Source organism: Petaurus breviceps, unplaced genomic scaffold (genome assembly GCF_028583685.1).
Source record: "Petaurus breviceps papuanus isolate PSGF00001 unplaced genomic scaffold, PetGlider_PUasm1.0 91133, whole genome shotgun sequence".
In the NCBI taxonomy this organism is placed as follows: domain Eukaryota; kingdom Metazoa; phylum Chordata; class Mammalia; order Diprotodontia; family Petauridae; genus Petaurus; species Petaurus breviceps.
The window spans coordinates 98,418,818-98,432,759 of record NW_027187419.1 but is presented as its reverse complement, the minus strand read 5'-3'; the positions used below and the strand labels follow the sequence as shown (position 1 = coordinate 98,432,759).

The 13,942-nt window shown below is 35.2% G+C and overlaps 1 protein-coding gene across 3 annotated transcripts in view; it reads right to left on the bottom strand.

Annotated features, from left to right (window-relative positions):
• Window positions 1-13,942, bottom strand: part of UBR3 (ubiquitin protein ligase E3 component n-recognin 3) — a 330,855-nt gene that overhangs the window by 158,031 nt on the left and 158,882 nt on the right. For all 3 annotated transcript variants that reach the window (XM_069080034.1, XM_069080036.1, XM_069080035.1), the window contains exons 20-21: window positions 11,220-11,361; window positions 5,782-5,886 (exon numbers count right to left, since the gene is read on the bottom strand). In XM_069080034.1, coding sequence (XP_068936135.1) covers window positions 5,782-5,886; window positions 11,220-11,361 — 247 coding nt within the window. The remainder of the gene's footprint in view (window positions 1-5,781; window positions 5,887-11,219; window positions 11,362-13,942) is intronic.

The following is a 13,942-nucleotide window of genomic DNA, read 5'->3' as shown; positions in this document are numbered from 1 at the left end:
GTACCTTCCCACTGCTTTTCAGATTCCTCTTTTGTTTTCTTTCACCACTGGATTATAAATTCCTTCAAAGAAGGGACTGTATTTTGCCTTTCTTTGTATTCCAGACATTTAGCACAGTGCTTGGCAAATAACAGGCACTTAATAAATATTTTCTGACTGACCACTGTATATTTGTATACATGTGGATATAGAAACATATTTCTATATCCATATGTATCCAGTCCTTACCTAGATATATATATATGTAAGTACTAGCATAGTGGAGAGACGACTAAAATTAGAGTCAAGAAGACCTTGATTCACCATGTACAAGTAATTTAATCTCAGAGCCTCAGGAAACTTTCAAATTCTCCATAAGTTAAAGACAAGTTGCCTATCAACATTAGTGATGACAGTTACCATATAACTCTTTAAACCAATGAAGTCATAGTGATGGGGTACCTGGGGTCTAAATCAATTTGTAAAACCAGTTTGTACAATTGCAACTGCAATTTGTATTGTAAAATTGTAATCTGTAAAATCCCTTTCCAAGACTCAAACTCTGCCCCTTCCCCCTATCAGCACTTGGCCTAGGCAACAACTTGTGACTCCTTTGTTCTTACTTAATCTCTTCATGTCTCTTCTGGTCTGGCCCAAATCTCATCTAAACTATCTATGCACTAAAGCCACAAGTTCCTCTCAGTCAGCTCTAACCTTTATCTATGCACTGAGGTCCCTTCCCTCTATCTGGTCAGCCCTGACAATGGCAGCCCTACCCTTTAAAAGTAAAAGCCTGTACCCCTCTCACTTGCAGATCCCCTAAAGGACTCTTGCCCACTTCTCACAGAAACATAACAATAAACTTCTACAACTCTCACTCCAATTAAGCCTGAGACCTTGAATTCTTTCCAGCAGGTTTTCTGCTCTTAGATAAGATCAGAGTTCCTGCTGAACCTAGAGGGAGCTATCCCTCATCAATAGGTCCAACAAATAAACAAAAAAAAAAAACCACCATAAATATCACTCTAAAACTTAACTATGGCTGACAATTCAAATATATATACAAATCTTACTAATTACAAAAAATTGAATTACATAATTTAAGAGAAATTACATTTTATTACTTCTGGATACATACAACAACTCAACCTAGTCTAACCAAATGTTAACTAATTTGAGAAGGCCTATTTTCTTCATAGTTAAGCATTTTTTCATTCAAGAAAGCATTTATTAAGTATCTACTAAATGCCAGGCACTATATTATGGACTAGATATATAAAAAAAGATAAAACCAAAACACTTTCTTGCCCTGTGATAGTAATGGCAATTAAAGATTCCCCTGTATTGGCTTGGTTTTCAAATTGATTGTGTTGAAACCCAGAGCTTGTTAATCCCACCTGTGGGATGGACTTGTTGATGTGAAAAGAAAGTTCTGAACTGGGAGGAGCTGGTGACGTGGATTTGGAGAGATAAGAGAGAGGCAGAAGATCTTTTTGGAAGCAGCACCCTCGTGGAGGCAGAGAGAGAGACTGAGAGGATTGTTGAGTGCCACTTTGAATCACCCTGGACTTTTGAGACCTGACCCCTGAGCTGCCAAGGACTGAGGAGACATGGCTGTTTTGCTGGTACTTTGTCTGTCTGTTTTGATGTTGTTTTGCCAGATTTGTCCACTGGTGAAAGACTGTCCTGTTGAAGAAGTCCTGGAACCTGGCTTTTGGTTAAGAAGCCCTGAGACTGTCCTGCAGACAGAGAGTGAATACTGTCCACTGGTGAAGGACAGTGCTGTTGTTGCAGGGGTCTGGGAGCCTTTCTGTTGGTTCAGAAGCCCTGAAGAAGGATTTTCTTGTTGTATGTTTATAGAAATCCTGGGAGAGGGCTTTGCTAATGTGTTCAGGGGTTCTAGGACTGTTCTACAGACAGAGGATAAATTCATGAAGGGACTGGCAATGTATCTTATGGCCTTGCTAAACCTTGTCTCCCCAGGAACTAAGATTGCTGAGAACTTGCCTCGAGTCAAGATGAAGAAAAGACCTCCATTTGGGTATTAAGTGCTGTGTTTAAACTTGATGTAACTCTGGGGTAGATTCAATTGTGATCCAGGGGTGGGGAACTTTTGACCTTATTGTGCTCTGTGATTGACAAATGAAGGTACTTTACCTATGTTTGGAAACTAATCTCCATTTGAGAAGAGGGGTTTTGTGGTGGACTTAATTAAGGTATAGCCTAGGGGTGGAGTAGTATTTAGAACAGGGACTTTGTAATTGATTGAATGATTGGAAGATCCTGGGGTGGGGTAGTACTTGGAGATTATTTAATCACACTTAGTAAATGCTGTATTTTGAATGATGTCATGTTTTAATCTTCTCTGTTCTTGGTTGGTCACTGAATAAAATGGAGAGCACCTATGCTGGTATTCTGAACCTTGGGAAGTTGCCTTTCCTTGGCATTACATTACATGCCCTCAAGGAACTTACATTCTTAGACAACAAAAAGTATGTATGGCACAAATAAAAAGTAATTCTGGAGGTGAAGGCACTCACTTGTAGTTGGAAAAATAAGAAAAAGCCTAATACAAAAAGGACAACTAGAGATAAATCTTAAAGAAAATTAGGGATTCCAAAATGGATGAGAGGGAAAGAAAGCACTCTAAGTATAGAAAAAAACCAGTGCAAACATACAAAGACAGGACATCAAGAATCATATTAGAGGAAGAGGCAGGAAACCAATTTGACTAGAACATAGAATATGTGGAGTTGGGTAATGCATAGACTAGAAAGGTAGATTGGGGCTAGATTATGAAGAGCCATAAATACCAAATGTACTTGATCCTGGAAGCAAATCAGATCCACTGTAATCTGCTGAGTAGGAGATAAGGAAGGGAGGAATGGCTTGATGGCTATATGAAAGATGCACTGGAATGGAGACTTGAGGCAAGGAGACCAATTAAGAAGCGACTGTAATGATCCAGGCAAAAGGTAAAAAGGATCTGAATTGTGAGGGGCTTTATGAGAGAGAGAAAGGGACATATTGAGAAACACTGTGAAGTGAAAAACAAGAATTGGCAACTTACTGTGGGTTAGGCAGACAGCAAAGTCAAAGATAATACTTAGGTTGTCAACCTAGGTGACTAAAAAAAATAGTGTTTTTCACAAAAGAAATAGGTAAATTTGAAAGGGGTCAAGGGAGAGAGAATGAGCTCTGTTTTGGGAAATAATTGAGCTTGAGATGTCAATAGAATATCCAGTTCAAAATATTCAACAGATATTTGAATGTGTCATATAAAACTGAGAGACTACTGCTGGATACTGGGAGTCATGTGTAAAGAGATGACAACTGAATCCATGTGAGTTAATGAAATCAAGGGAGACAGTATAAAAGGAACAGAGAAGAAGGCCTAGGCCTGAACATAGCATTACACTCAGTTAGTGGCAAGGCACTGATGATGATACAACGAAGCAGACAGGCAGTCTGAAAGGTAGGAAGAAAGCAATGGTATGTACTGAAGTCAAGATGGCAGAGTTATAGGAAGCACTGTGATGATATCCAGTCCACAAATTCCTCCAAACAAATCTCAAAAAAAAAAACCCAAATCAAATCCTGAAGAGGAAATCAAGAAAACATCACAATGAGCCATTTGTCCATCCCAGCTATGCTAAATCGGCTCAGCATAGGGAGATAGACAGGAAGGTCTGAGGACACTGAGGACAAAGTAGATAAGAGCACTCCAGCGCCCATGGAGAGACTGTACTCTACAGCAAAAAGAGGTTCCAGATTCATATCAAGCTACCCCAGATGCTTATGGGGACACTGTGATGGGGATAGGTACAAAGTAGCAGCTTTGTCATGTACCACCCAGTCCCAGGTCACAAATCCTAGGTGAGGTAAGGAGACCTGCATATGGAGATAGCCTTCTCAGTAGGGAGACCCCGCAAAAAATGCTGAGAAAGGAGGAAGTTCAGAAGCCAGCAGCAGTAGTGTAACTTACACCGCAAATTCAAAAGAGGGATCTTCCAGAATTTTGCTCAGTCAGAAGAGGAATAACCAAGGCAAGAATCTCAGACCAAATGGGATCCTACAATTCTGTAACTTTTAACTAACAAAGTTTTTCACTTAGCTAATAAGGGCACAGTTCAGCAGTAATACATTCTTACAGACCCAAACCCAGGTCAGAAACATGCAGAGCTCTGAAAAAGGGGCTGGCAATCAGACTGCAATAGAAGTTTGGAAGCACTGAAAGTTAACAAGTCTCCAGCCTGTCCTTGAGATCCTGGAATAACACAATGAAGAAGCAACAAGACCAACCAACAATGTCCCTCTAGAAGTACTGAAGAGCCTGTCCCTAATATCAAGTACAAAATCAGGAAATAGCTGGAAGAATGGCACCATAATGAGCTATTATGATGGCAAGAACACTCAAAACAGTAACTCAAAAGAGGATGACTCCAACACATCCATGAGTAATCAGTGCCTCAGAGAAAAACACCATGGGCACAAACTCAACTAGAATTCCTAAAAGAGATTTTAAAAAAATCTTTTTTAAAAAGCGTTTACAAATGTTCTCTTACAAATGGAACCAGAGCACTTGAGGAAAAAATGGAAAGGAAATTAATACTTTGCAAGAGGTACAAAACTTTTCTCAAGTAACAAACTCCCTGAAAACGAAATGGACCAAACAGAAGACAGTGACTTCATGAGGCAACTAGAAATGTTCAAATAAAGTCAAAAGGCTGAAAAAGAAGGAAGAAAAATGTAGAATATATCCCATAGCAAAAACAACTAGCCTGAGAAGAAAAATTTTGAGAATCACTGGACTATCCTGAAATCCATGACCAAAAAAAGAGCCTAGACACCCAATTTCAAGAAATCTGACCAGATCGCTTAGAACCAGAAGGGCAAAGTAGAAATAGAAAGAATCCAGTGGTTGCTTCCTAAAAGAATATATCCATAATTATTTTAAATGGAATTTTTTTTCTATCTCTTCCTGCAGTTTTGTTGGTAATATATAGAAATGCTGATATTTTATGTGGGTTTATTTTATATCATGAAACTTTACTGAAATTATTCTTTCAACTAATTTTTAGCTGACAATCTAGGATTCTTTATGTAAAGCATAATGTCATCCATAAAAAATTAATCTTATTTCTTCTTTGTCTATACTTATGCTTCCAATTTCTTTTTTGTCTTATTGATATATTCAGCATTTCTAGCACTATACTGAATAGTAATGGTGAAAATCGACATCGTTGCTTTACCCCCGAATTTTATTGGAAAGACCTCTAGTTTCTCACTATTACATAAGACACTGGGTCTTGATCTCAGACAGACACTATTTAAATAAAGAAAGATCAGTTTATTTCTGTATTTTCTAAATAATAATGCATATTGTATCTTATTCAAAAGCTTTTTTCTATAATTATTTTCTTTTTGAGGGGGGAAGGCAAGGTAATTAGGGTTAAGTGACTTGCCCAAGGTCACACAGCTAGTAAATGTCAAGCGTCTGAAGACAAATTTGAATACAGGTTCTCCTGACTCCAGGGCCGGTGCTCTATTCACTGTGCCACCTAGCAGTCCTAGTCTCCTTGTTAATGTATTATTTAAAATTTTTCTATCAGTGATCATTAAGAATGTTGTTCTATAGTTTTCTTTCTCTGTTTAAACTCTTCCTGGGTTTTGTATCAAGACAGCATTTGTATTACAGAAGGAATTTGGTTAAGTTCCCTTTTTATTTATTTTTCAAATAGTCATCATTAAACATACAATATCTTTATTATCAATCTGCTTTAAGTATATGAAAGTACTTACTTCTTCATCTGGTTCTTCTTCAGGTGAATTTTCAAGTCCTAATTCAATCAGATACAAAACCATACAGAGGACATGTTCTGACAGATTTTGGTGGTCCATCAAAATCTTTTTTTTTAAAAGAGAAAAAAAATATTGTTTTACATATTCCAAATGTCATTATCTCGTACCAGTCCTATTAGATGGGTAAATAAAGCTATAATTATTTGGTGAATGGAAAACCCTGAAGCAAAGTGGAAAAAGTTTGCTTGCCCAAGATTGGGTAAAATGCTGACCATTGCAGAAAAATCTAAACCTACTTTTTTTTTGCTTTTTATCAATATATATCCATGAATAAGATAATATCCATTAGAAAATTCTACTATATTTGAAAATTCTATACTAAAAAAAAACTTATTTCAATTCATGATTATATTTGAACAAATCAAAATTATTAGTGTTGTTAAAGTATGAAAAATAATACTGAGATTAATAATGCAGAAAAGCATACTTTTCAGTTTGGTTCATGCTAATTTACATTTTAATTTTTGTACTATATATCAGTGGATTTGTGATTTCATTGTGTGGGTACTTCCTCTTCCACTGTAGATCACAACTCATGTATCTGTACCTTTAAGTTCTGTAAAATTCTTGTCCATGTCTTCATGTAATCATTCCATAAAAGGTCTACCCTATTCCCTAAAGGCCTTCCTCAGGTATTTTCATTATTTTGTGGGTACCAGAAATAGTATTTTGGCTGTCACTCTTGCTATATGAACAGTCTATTTTCCCAGGGATATATCTTGCACATCACTTATCATATATTGGTAATATGCTTCAGCCTAGTTAGACTATTACATGACTTTGTGCTGCCATCTAAGTCATCTGTAATTTTGATTCATTCTCATAGTGCTCCATGATTAACAATCATATAGCATCACTGGTAAAGTACTGATGCAAAAGTACTGATGCATTTTGTGGCAAGGAACAGCTTAGGATTACTGAAAATTTTGAACAATTTCCCAAAAGTTAAGAACTATTCAGTTCTAGGTCTTTCTCATTATTCATCTGAAGTAGCTGTTCAAGATAGAGAGATAGATAAACAAATAAGAGGCAGACAGACTGACTCGATGGTTATTCATCCAACTTCATCTTGGGCATAAAATATTCATTTATTTTGTTTTACCAATGGAAGATAGCTACATCAATCTCTTTCAAATGATTATATCTATTTCACTGAGGAGATCTAATAACATTGTGAAGACCAATGCAATTTATGAAATATTATCTTTAAACTGTCATTTGGAGAACTTTATAAGAAATTCTATCAGAAAAGAAACTAAAATAAATTCATGTTTATTTGGACTATTCAATAGATATCCTCCAACACACAATTTGAACACCTTAAATAAACATATACCTTTGTTTTACACCTCACAATGTTAGTACTTGGCAAACTGTAAAGCTGTCTTTGTGGTCACACCTGTCAATCTTACATGATTTTAATAGATGCATGGAAAATATCCTGTTTGAGGAAAAGGTTTAAGGATACATTCTGTTCTACCAAGTTAAATAGTTATTTAAAAACAATAAACTGATTTTAGACAAAAATTGTTATCTAGAATATAATGAAAAAAGATCTTATATTCTCTGGAATTCTCAATCAATCGTGTGATTATGTTGATGATATATGCCTTAGAAAACCATCCAGAAAAGCTTGACCAAGGCCTTTTCATTTTTGCATCAATGATAAGTTTTATGAGTGTCTGCCTTTTCATATAGATAAGCAGTTACTGATGTCTTCTACGTCACCTTTAATCTAGGGGGTAAAAAAAAAGATTTGGTAAAAAATATCACCTGTGATCTTTATTTCTTTAGAATTTTCCCCTTTTTCAGATAGTTTAAAAAAGTAGTCCCTGAGTACCATCAAAGTTGTGTCTCTAACACAGATTTCTTTTACATATATTTGGACAGATCTAGCCATTTTTCCTGATTTCATATTCTTAAAAGCATGCATGGTACAGCTAAAAGCACTGGCTCTGTAATCAAATGAGTTGGGTTCAGATCCTGCCTCTGATTCTATGTACAGCGACTTGAACAAGTCACTGCACCTCTCCAGGCCTCTGTTCTTCATCTGCAAAATAAGGGGGTTGAACTAGATGGATTCTGAGAGGTCCTTTCCAGCTCTACATCTATGATACTAAGAAAGGACATTTAGCACTCTGATACTTCCTAATATCAGGTATTGAAGCAGTGGAGTACAAGATGTGATATCTCTACTAAGGTAACTAATAAGAACAGACTATTTAGAAACTACAGCAGATATGTTCTATTTTGTGTCTATTTGTCATCCCACATCCTGTTTCATCAATTGAATAATCTTTAGATGATCTCTGTAGGCTGATTTTTGCCTTAACTGTTTCTTACTGTTTTATGATGTCATATTGTTCATAATTTTCCACTGTCCTCCTCCATAATATTTTTGCAAATTAAATTTTTTCCTTACTTTTTATGTCTTACTGACTCTACAAAATGATCGGATACTTGCTTAGCCTTTTCTGAGCTTTTTTCTGCTTTCTTATTATAGTTACTTTATTTTATTTTCTTTTTAATTTTATTTTTTTTAACCAATGAAAATTCACTTTCTGTAGCTGCTTTGCTTTATTAAAGTTCTCTAAAAATGGTGATAATCAGCATTTTTACTTTTGTAATCACAATGTCTTCTCATCTTTTCCTTTTTCTAATTTGTTCTTGCAATCTTTATTCTGATTAGTCAAAGATATGATAAACAGATGGCTGAATCTCTATGAGTTCTACATGTTAGTACCTAGCTAAAATAAAGATAGTTCCATTTTTGTGGTGACTTTTGTGCTAACCATATATAGCACCTTCTAACTCTTTTTTCTGATATATTCACAATGTACAGTTTTCTACAAGACCTCTTTCATTGCTTGATACTAAACTACATTTTCCAACGAAGTTTTCCCTATATTTCTTCTTCCTATCTTCACTGAAGTCACCAAGTGTCAAGGAATATATTGAGTTAAGTTTGGAGGATCTTGTCAAGTTCTCAAATAATTTCTCAGTTTCATCCTCTGCAACAAATACTGGATCATTAACTGCAAATTATATTCATGATATCTTTCTGCTTATACATGTAAGTATTACAAGGTAAAATAAGTAGGTACACCTCATAAAATTATGCTTCTTGTTGGATTTTGGATATATGATTAACCAACAATGCTGATTCTTTTCTTTAGGTCTCTAGAGATCCTACAAACAAGCTTCACATTAAGCTAGAGATACATAATGTGTTTCTTTATGGTTTCTTTCATATCATGAAGGTCAATACAGACATAGTTCAATTTCTGCTGCATTGTACCAATTCAAAAATATTGAATAGTATAAGTACCAACAATTAAATTAACATTACTGGCTAAGAATTCCTGACCAATGTCCAAAACTAACATCCAGGACTAAAAAGATCAAAATCCCAGTATACTCTACCTTAAATCAGACAACATCTCAGGTACTGTTTCCCGTTATGGGGCCCACATTATGTAAGGGCTTTGAAAAGATAGAGATCATCCAGAGGAGAGAAACAATAATAGCAAAGGCTATGTAAGGACTGGATGAAAGGCCTGTAAATGTTTAGCTTGCAGAAAAGATAAGATCACTATATTCAAACAATGAAGGAGCAGTCGTGTAGGTAGGAATGGACTTTTTCCTACTTGGCATCAGAAGGCAGAACTGAAACCAAGGTTAGAAGCTGCAGATTTAGGACTGATCTAAGAAGAAACTTCCTACTAGTTCAAGATATCCCAAAGTGCAATGGGCTTTCTCCAGGCAGTGGATTTCTGCTCACCAGATATCTTCAAAAAGAAGCCATGGCACCACTTGTTCAGTATGTTGTAAGAGAGATTTTGGCTCAGCTCCAGGTTGGACTAGATGGTTTTAAGGTCCCTTTACAACTATGTAATTCTCCTTACACTACATTCATTAAGAAATAGTTTTGAAATCTTATAACTTGAAAAACAGTTCAAAAAAAACCCCTACTTTTATGGTAATTATTTGACATAACCTATTTGTTAAGCTATTATAACTAAATCAAAGATTTCTAGATGTGCAAATGCACACACTTTAAACTTTTTGTTAACAAAAATGATGTACACATTGCTATACTAAGTAATTTTGTGAAATAAAATGCTCAGGATAGTTTCAAAGAATTGACCACTAAATTAAATATGAAATGTTAAGAGTTAAATGGAAATATTATGGAGGGGCTTAAAAATTAATTTCTCCTGTAATACACATTATAAGAATAATCTCTTTTGAAAAGGAGTAATAAATTCAGGCATAGAAAAAAATTTTGATTATCTTAGGCAATAAATGGCAACTTTCATATAAAAGTTACATAAATTTTTTAAGATAAAATTAAAAATCAAGATTCTAATTATGAAGGAACTAGAGAGACATTGGATCACTTTTTAGGGACCAATGGCATATAACTATTTCATTTCTTAGCTACTTTGTCTATACTATATTGTTGACATGGATATATCTTTTCTTTGTTCTGTCACGTACTTTCTCAATACCAAAAAAAACCTATAGCTGAATAAGTATGAATAAGAAAACCCAAGCCTGAGGAGAGATTCTAAACAGAAGAAAACTATGATATACTCACTCGTCTTTGGACATTCCCTAAGATGATGTTTATTCAAAGCTAACTCTCGTTAGTCCTAGGATTTAGCTACCATTCAAACCTAAAACCAAATGTAGAATATTAAGAAAGTGGAGAATAACCTTAGGTAGATGGGCAAAATTCATAAAGAAAGTGATTTATTTCATTCTTCTGAACTTAAGTGATTGCTTGCTCCTCACTATTGCTTTGCAACCTCACAGAATATCTAGTAATCTTTCCACACATTATGGTTTTCTATTACTGTTTTGTTGTTGTTGTTATTATTTTCACTAGATCTGTGATTTATCTGGAAGGGAACTTCCAGAGAGGAACTTACTCTACCAATGCAGATCAGCAACTTAGAATCAGCAACTTAGAAAGCACTGTTGCCTGGAGCACCAAAAGTCAGTTGCCCAGGGATACACAGCCGGGATGTGTCAGAGACAGGATATGAATCCAGGTCTTCCTGACTTCTCAACTCTAACTATCTAATATACCATGCTTGTACTCACAGTGGAACCTGAATAAATGTCCTTGACTAACAAGGGAAAAGGCATTAATTTAGAGTAACTACCAGAGATAACTTAGAGACAGACAGACAGACAGACAGACAGAGATAGATAGATAGATAGATAGATAGATAGATAGATAGATAGATAGAACATTTGGAGACACAGGATTTTAAATGTTATGTCATATACAAAGCAAATGCTATCTTAAAGCACAGCTTTAAATATATGAAATTTTCATCTTATTGCTATTATTTAAATCACTACCATACCTTGTAAAGTAAGGTGAACAGGACAATGTGTAAAGTTTTACAATGCAAAAGTCGCATGAGACCTTTGTAACTGGGGTGCAGAGGTGTCCTTTTCTTGTAAGGAGGCCAAGGGTTTCCAGGGAATTTTCCACTTTGTTTTAAACTGTAGAAATAATACAAGATAAAAATTAGATTAAAACTGCATTTAAACCAGAACCTAAAACATTAGTATCAAAATTAGTCAGCTTGTACAAAACTTTTCCCATGTTTAATATCAGACCCCTTGCAATTGAGGAAGAAGAGCAATCACACATAGCAGAGCAACCTACATTAAAGTGAAATGCAAAGCAAGCTAGAGGAGGGAAAGATGAATAGAAGTCCAACAAAAAGAACAAAGAGAATGAGGATAATGAAAATAAAGCAGTACTAGCCAAACAGTTGAAATAAGGAAGACGTTACTGTACATCTCTTGTGCTACGACAGTAACATGCTCATTTAAAAAATACTCAAATACATTTAATGTTCCTACATAAATCACTCATAAACTCCAAGTTATGAAATATTGTTTCTAATATCATTTACAAGAGACCAAGTTATTTTGCATGTATATATATGTAAACACTATTAATAAAGTTGGTATTTTTTTCTTTTATTCCAAAAGAAGTCAATACAAATCAACAAATATAATATTGCTGGTATAAAATGGTGATGTACTTTATTAAAAATAAATATTAGATTTGTAGTCCAGGGATCTAAGTTCAAATCCTAGCTTTTCATTTCACTGGTGGAACATTAAGCAGTCCCTGAAGTTTTCATACAATATACTATAATATGAAATATTCTTACTGAATAATATCATCAGCATCTCAACTGTAAAATAAAAATCAGACTATATGATCTCTGAAGTCCCTCTGAGCTCTAAAATCCTATTCACCAAACCAATTTTTAACATTCTCTCCAATTACCATACAGTGACAATTAAAAATCACCAATTAGGAATTCAATTCAGCAAATATTATTTAAATACCTGTTGGATATATGGTAGTTTTTAAAGGTATATAGTGGAAAAAATGAATCTGTGTCAGAAATGGAATTGGAACCCACACCTCACAGAAAGTTTTGAAATATGAGACTATACTAACAGTAACAAGATGATAAAAAAAAAAATATGCCAGCCATCTATAATTAATCCCAAATTCGTTCCTCAACCAGACCCTGGAAACCTAGAACAGAGATCTAGGGTCCTATTCTTTCAATCAAACAAAAAGACCCAGCAAACCTTGAAGAGACTAAACACATGTAAGTATATACTTTTACTACCTAGGCTCTAAATTATTTATCAAATTCTAGAAAGATCAATTCTGCAAATGCTCTATCAGTTTAGTTCTTCTTTTAAAAGTTTTCCAATTAATATATTTATTTTTCCTTTCTCCCATATGTCTCCCATATAAGAAAAGCCTTACAACAAATATACACAGACAAGCAAAACAAATTCCCATATGGCCATATCTCAAAAATATGCCTAATTCTGTACACTGAGTCCATCACCTCTCAGTCAGGAGTTGCATATTTCATCATGTGTCCTCTGGTATCATGATTCATCATTGTGCTGAATAGAGTTCTTAAGTCTTTCAAAGCAGTTTTCTTTACAATGCTATTATTGTATCAATTGTTCTACATGTTCTATTCTCTGTACTGTACATTAATTGATATTATTCCTAGATTTCTTTGAGCCAACCCCGTTCATCATTTCTCATAACACAATAGTATTCCATTATATCCATATACTATAATTTGCTTAGTCATTCCCCAACTGACAAGCATCCTTTAGTTTTCCACTCCTTGACACCACAAAAAAGATGCCATAAATATTTTTGCATATATTAATCATTTTCCTCTTTGGGTTATAAGTCTAGTTGTGTTATCACTGGGTCAAATTATACATACAATTTAGTGACTTTTGGGACATAGTTCCAAACTGCTTTCCAAAACACCTAGAACAATAATTCATAGCTCCAATAATATCAGTTTAGTTCTATCCAAGGAACAAGTGGCCGTAAACTACTTCCTCTTGTACTGGTTCACCAATCCCAATCAGCCCCTCTCCCTTTTTTTTTTTTCAAAGCAATCGGGGTTAAGTAACTTGCTCAAAGTTACACAGCCTATTTCTGGGTGTGGCGCTAAGTATCTGAGCCCAGATTCGATCCCCAGGTCATCCCAACACTGGAGCTGGTGCTCTTACTCACTGAGCCACCTGGCCACCCCGCTCCTCTCACTTCTAAAAGGGTCAGCAGAATATATGTTAGGACAGTTACAAGAGACGATGAGCAATAATATCTGGAAAATAAATGGCTACAGATAGTGAGACTAGGAAAGAGTTAAAGATCATTCCAAAATTGAAAAGCCAGGTGACAAAAAGAACTGTGATGCCCTAAACAGAAATAGGAAAAGTTTAAAGGAAGAGTAGGTTTAGAGTTTTACTCAACCAAGTTCACCCCATCAACTAGTATATCAAACTTTCCTTTCAAACACCTACTCAAGTGCCTACAAACTCCCCTACACCCTCAATCTTTTCAACCAACATTCCTTCCCATTCCTGAATTTAACAGAAACCTAGCTCACTGTTTGCCTTGTCACCCAGTGTCCCATTTCCATTCTCATGGACTGGCTCTCTCCATGCCTTTACAATGACTTTCCATCACACCTGAAACAGATTCCCTTCCCATTTGTGCCTCTTAGAACCC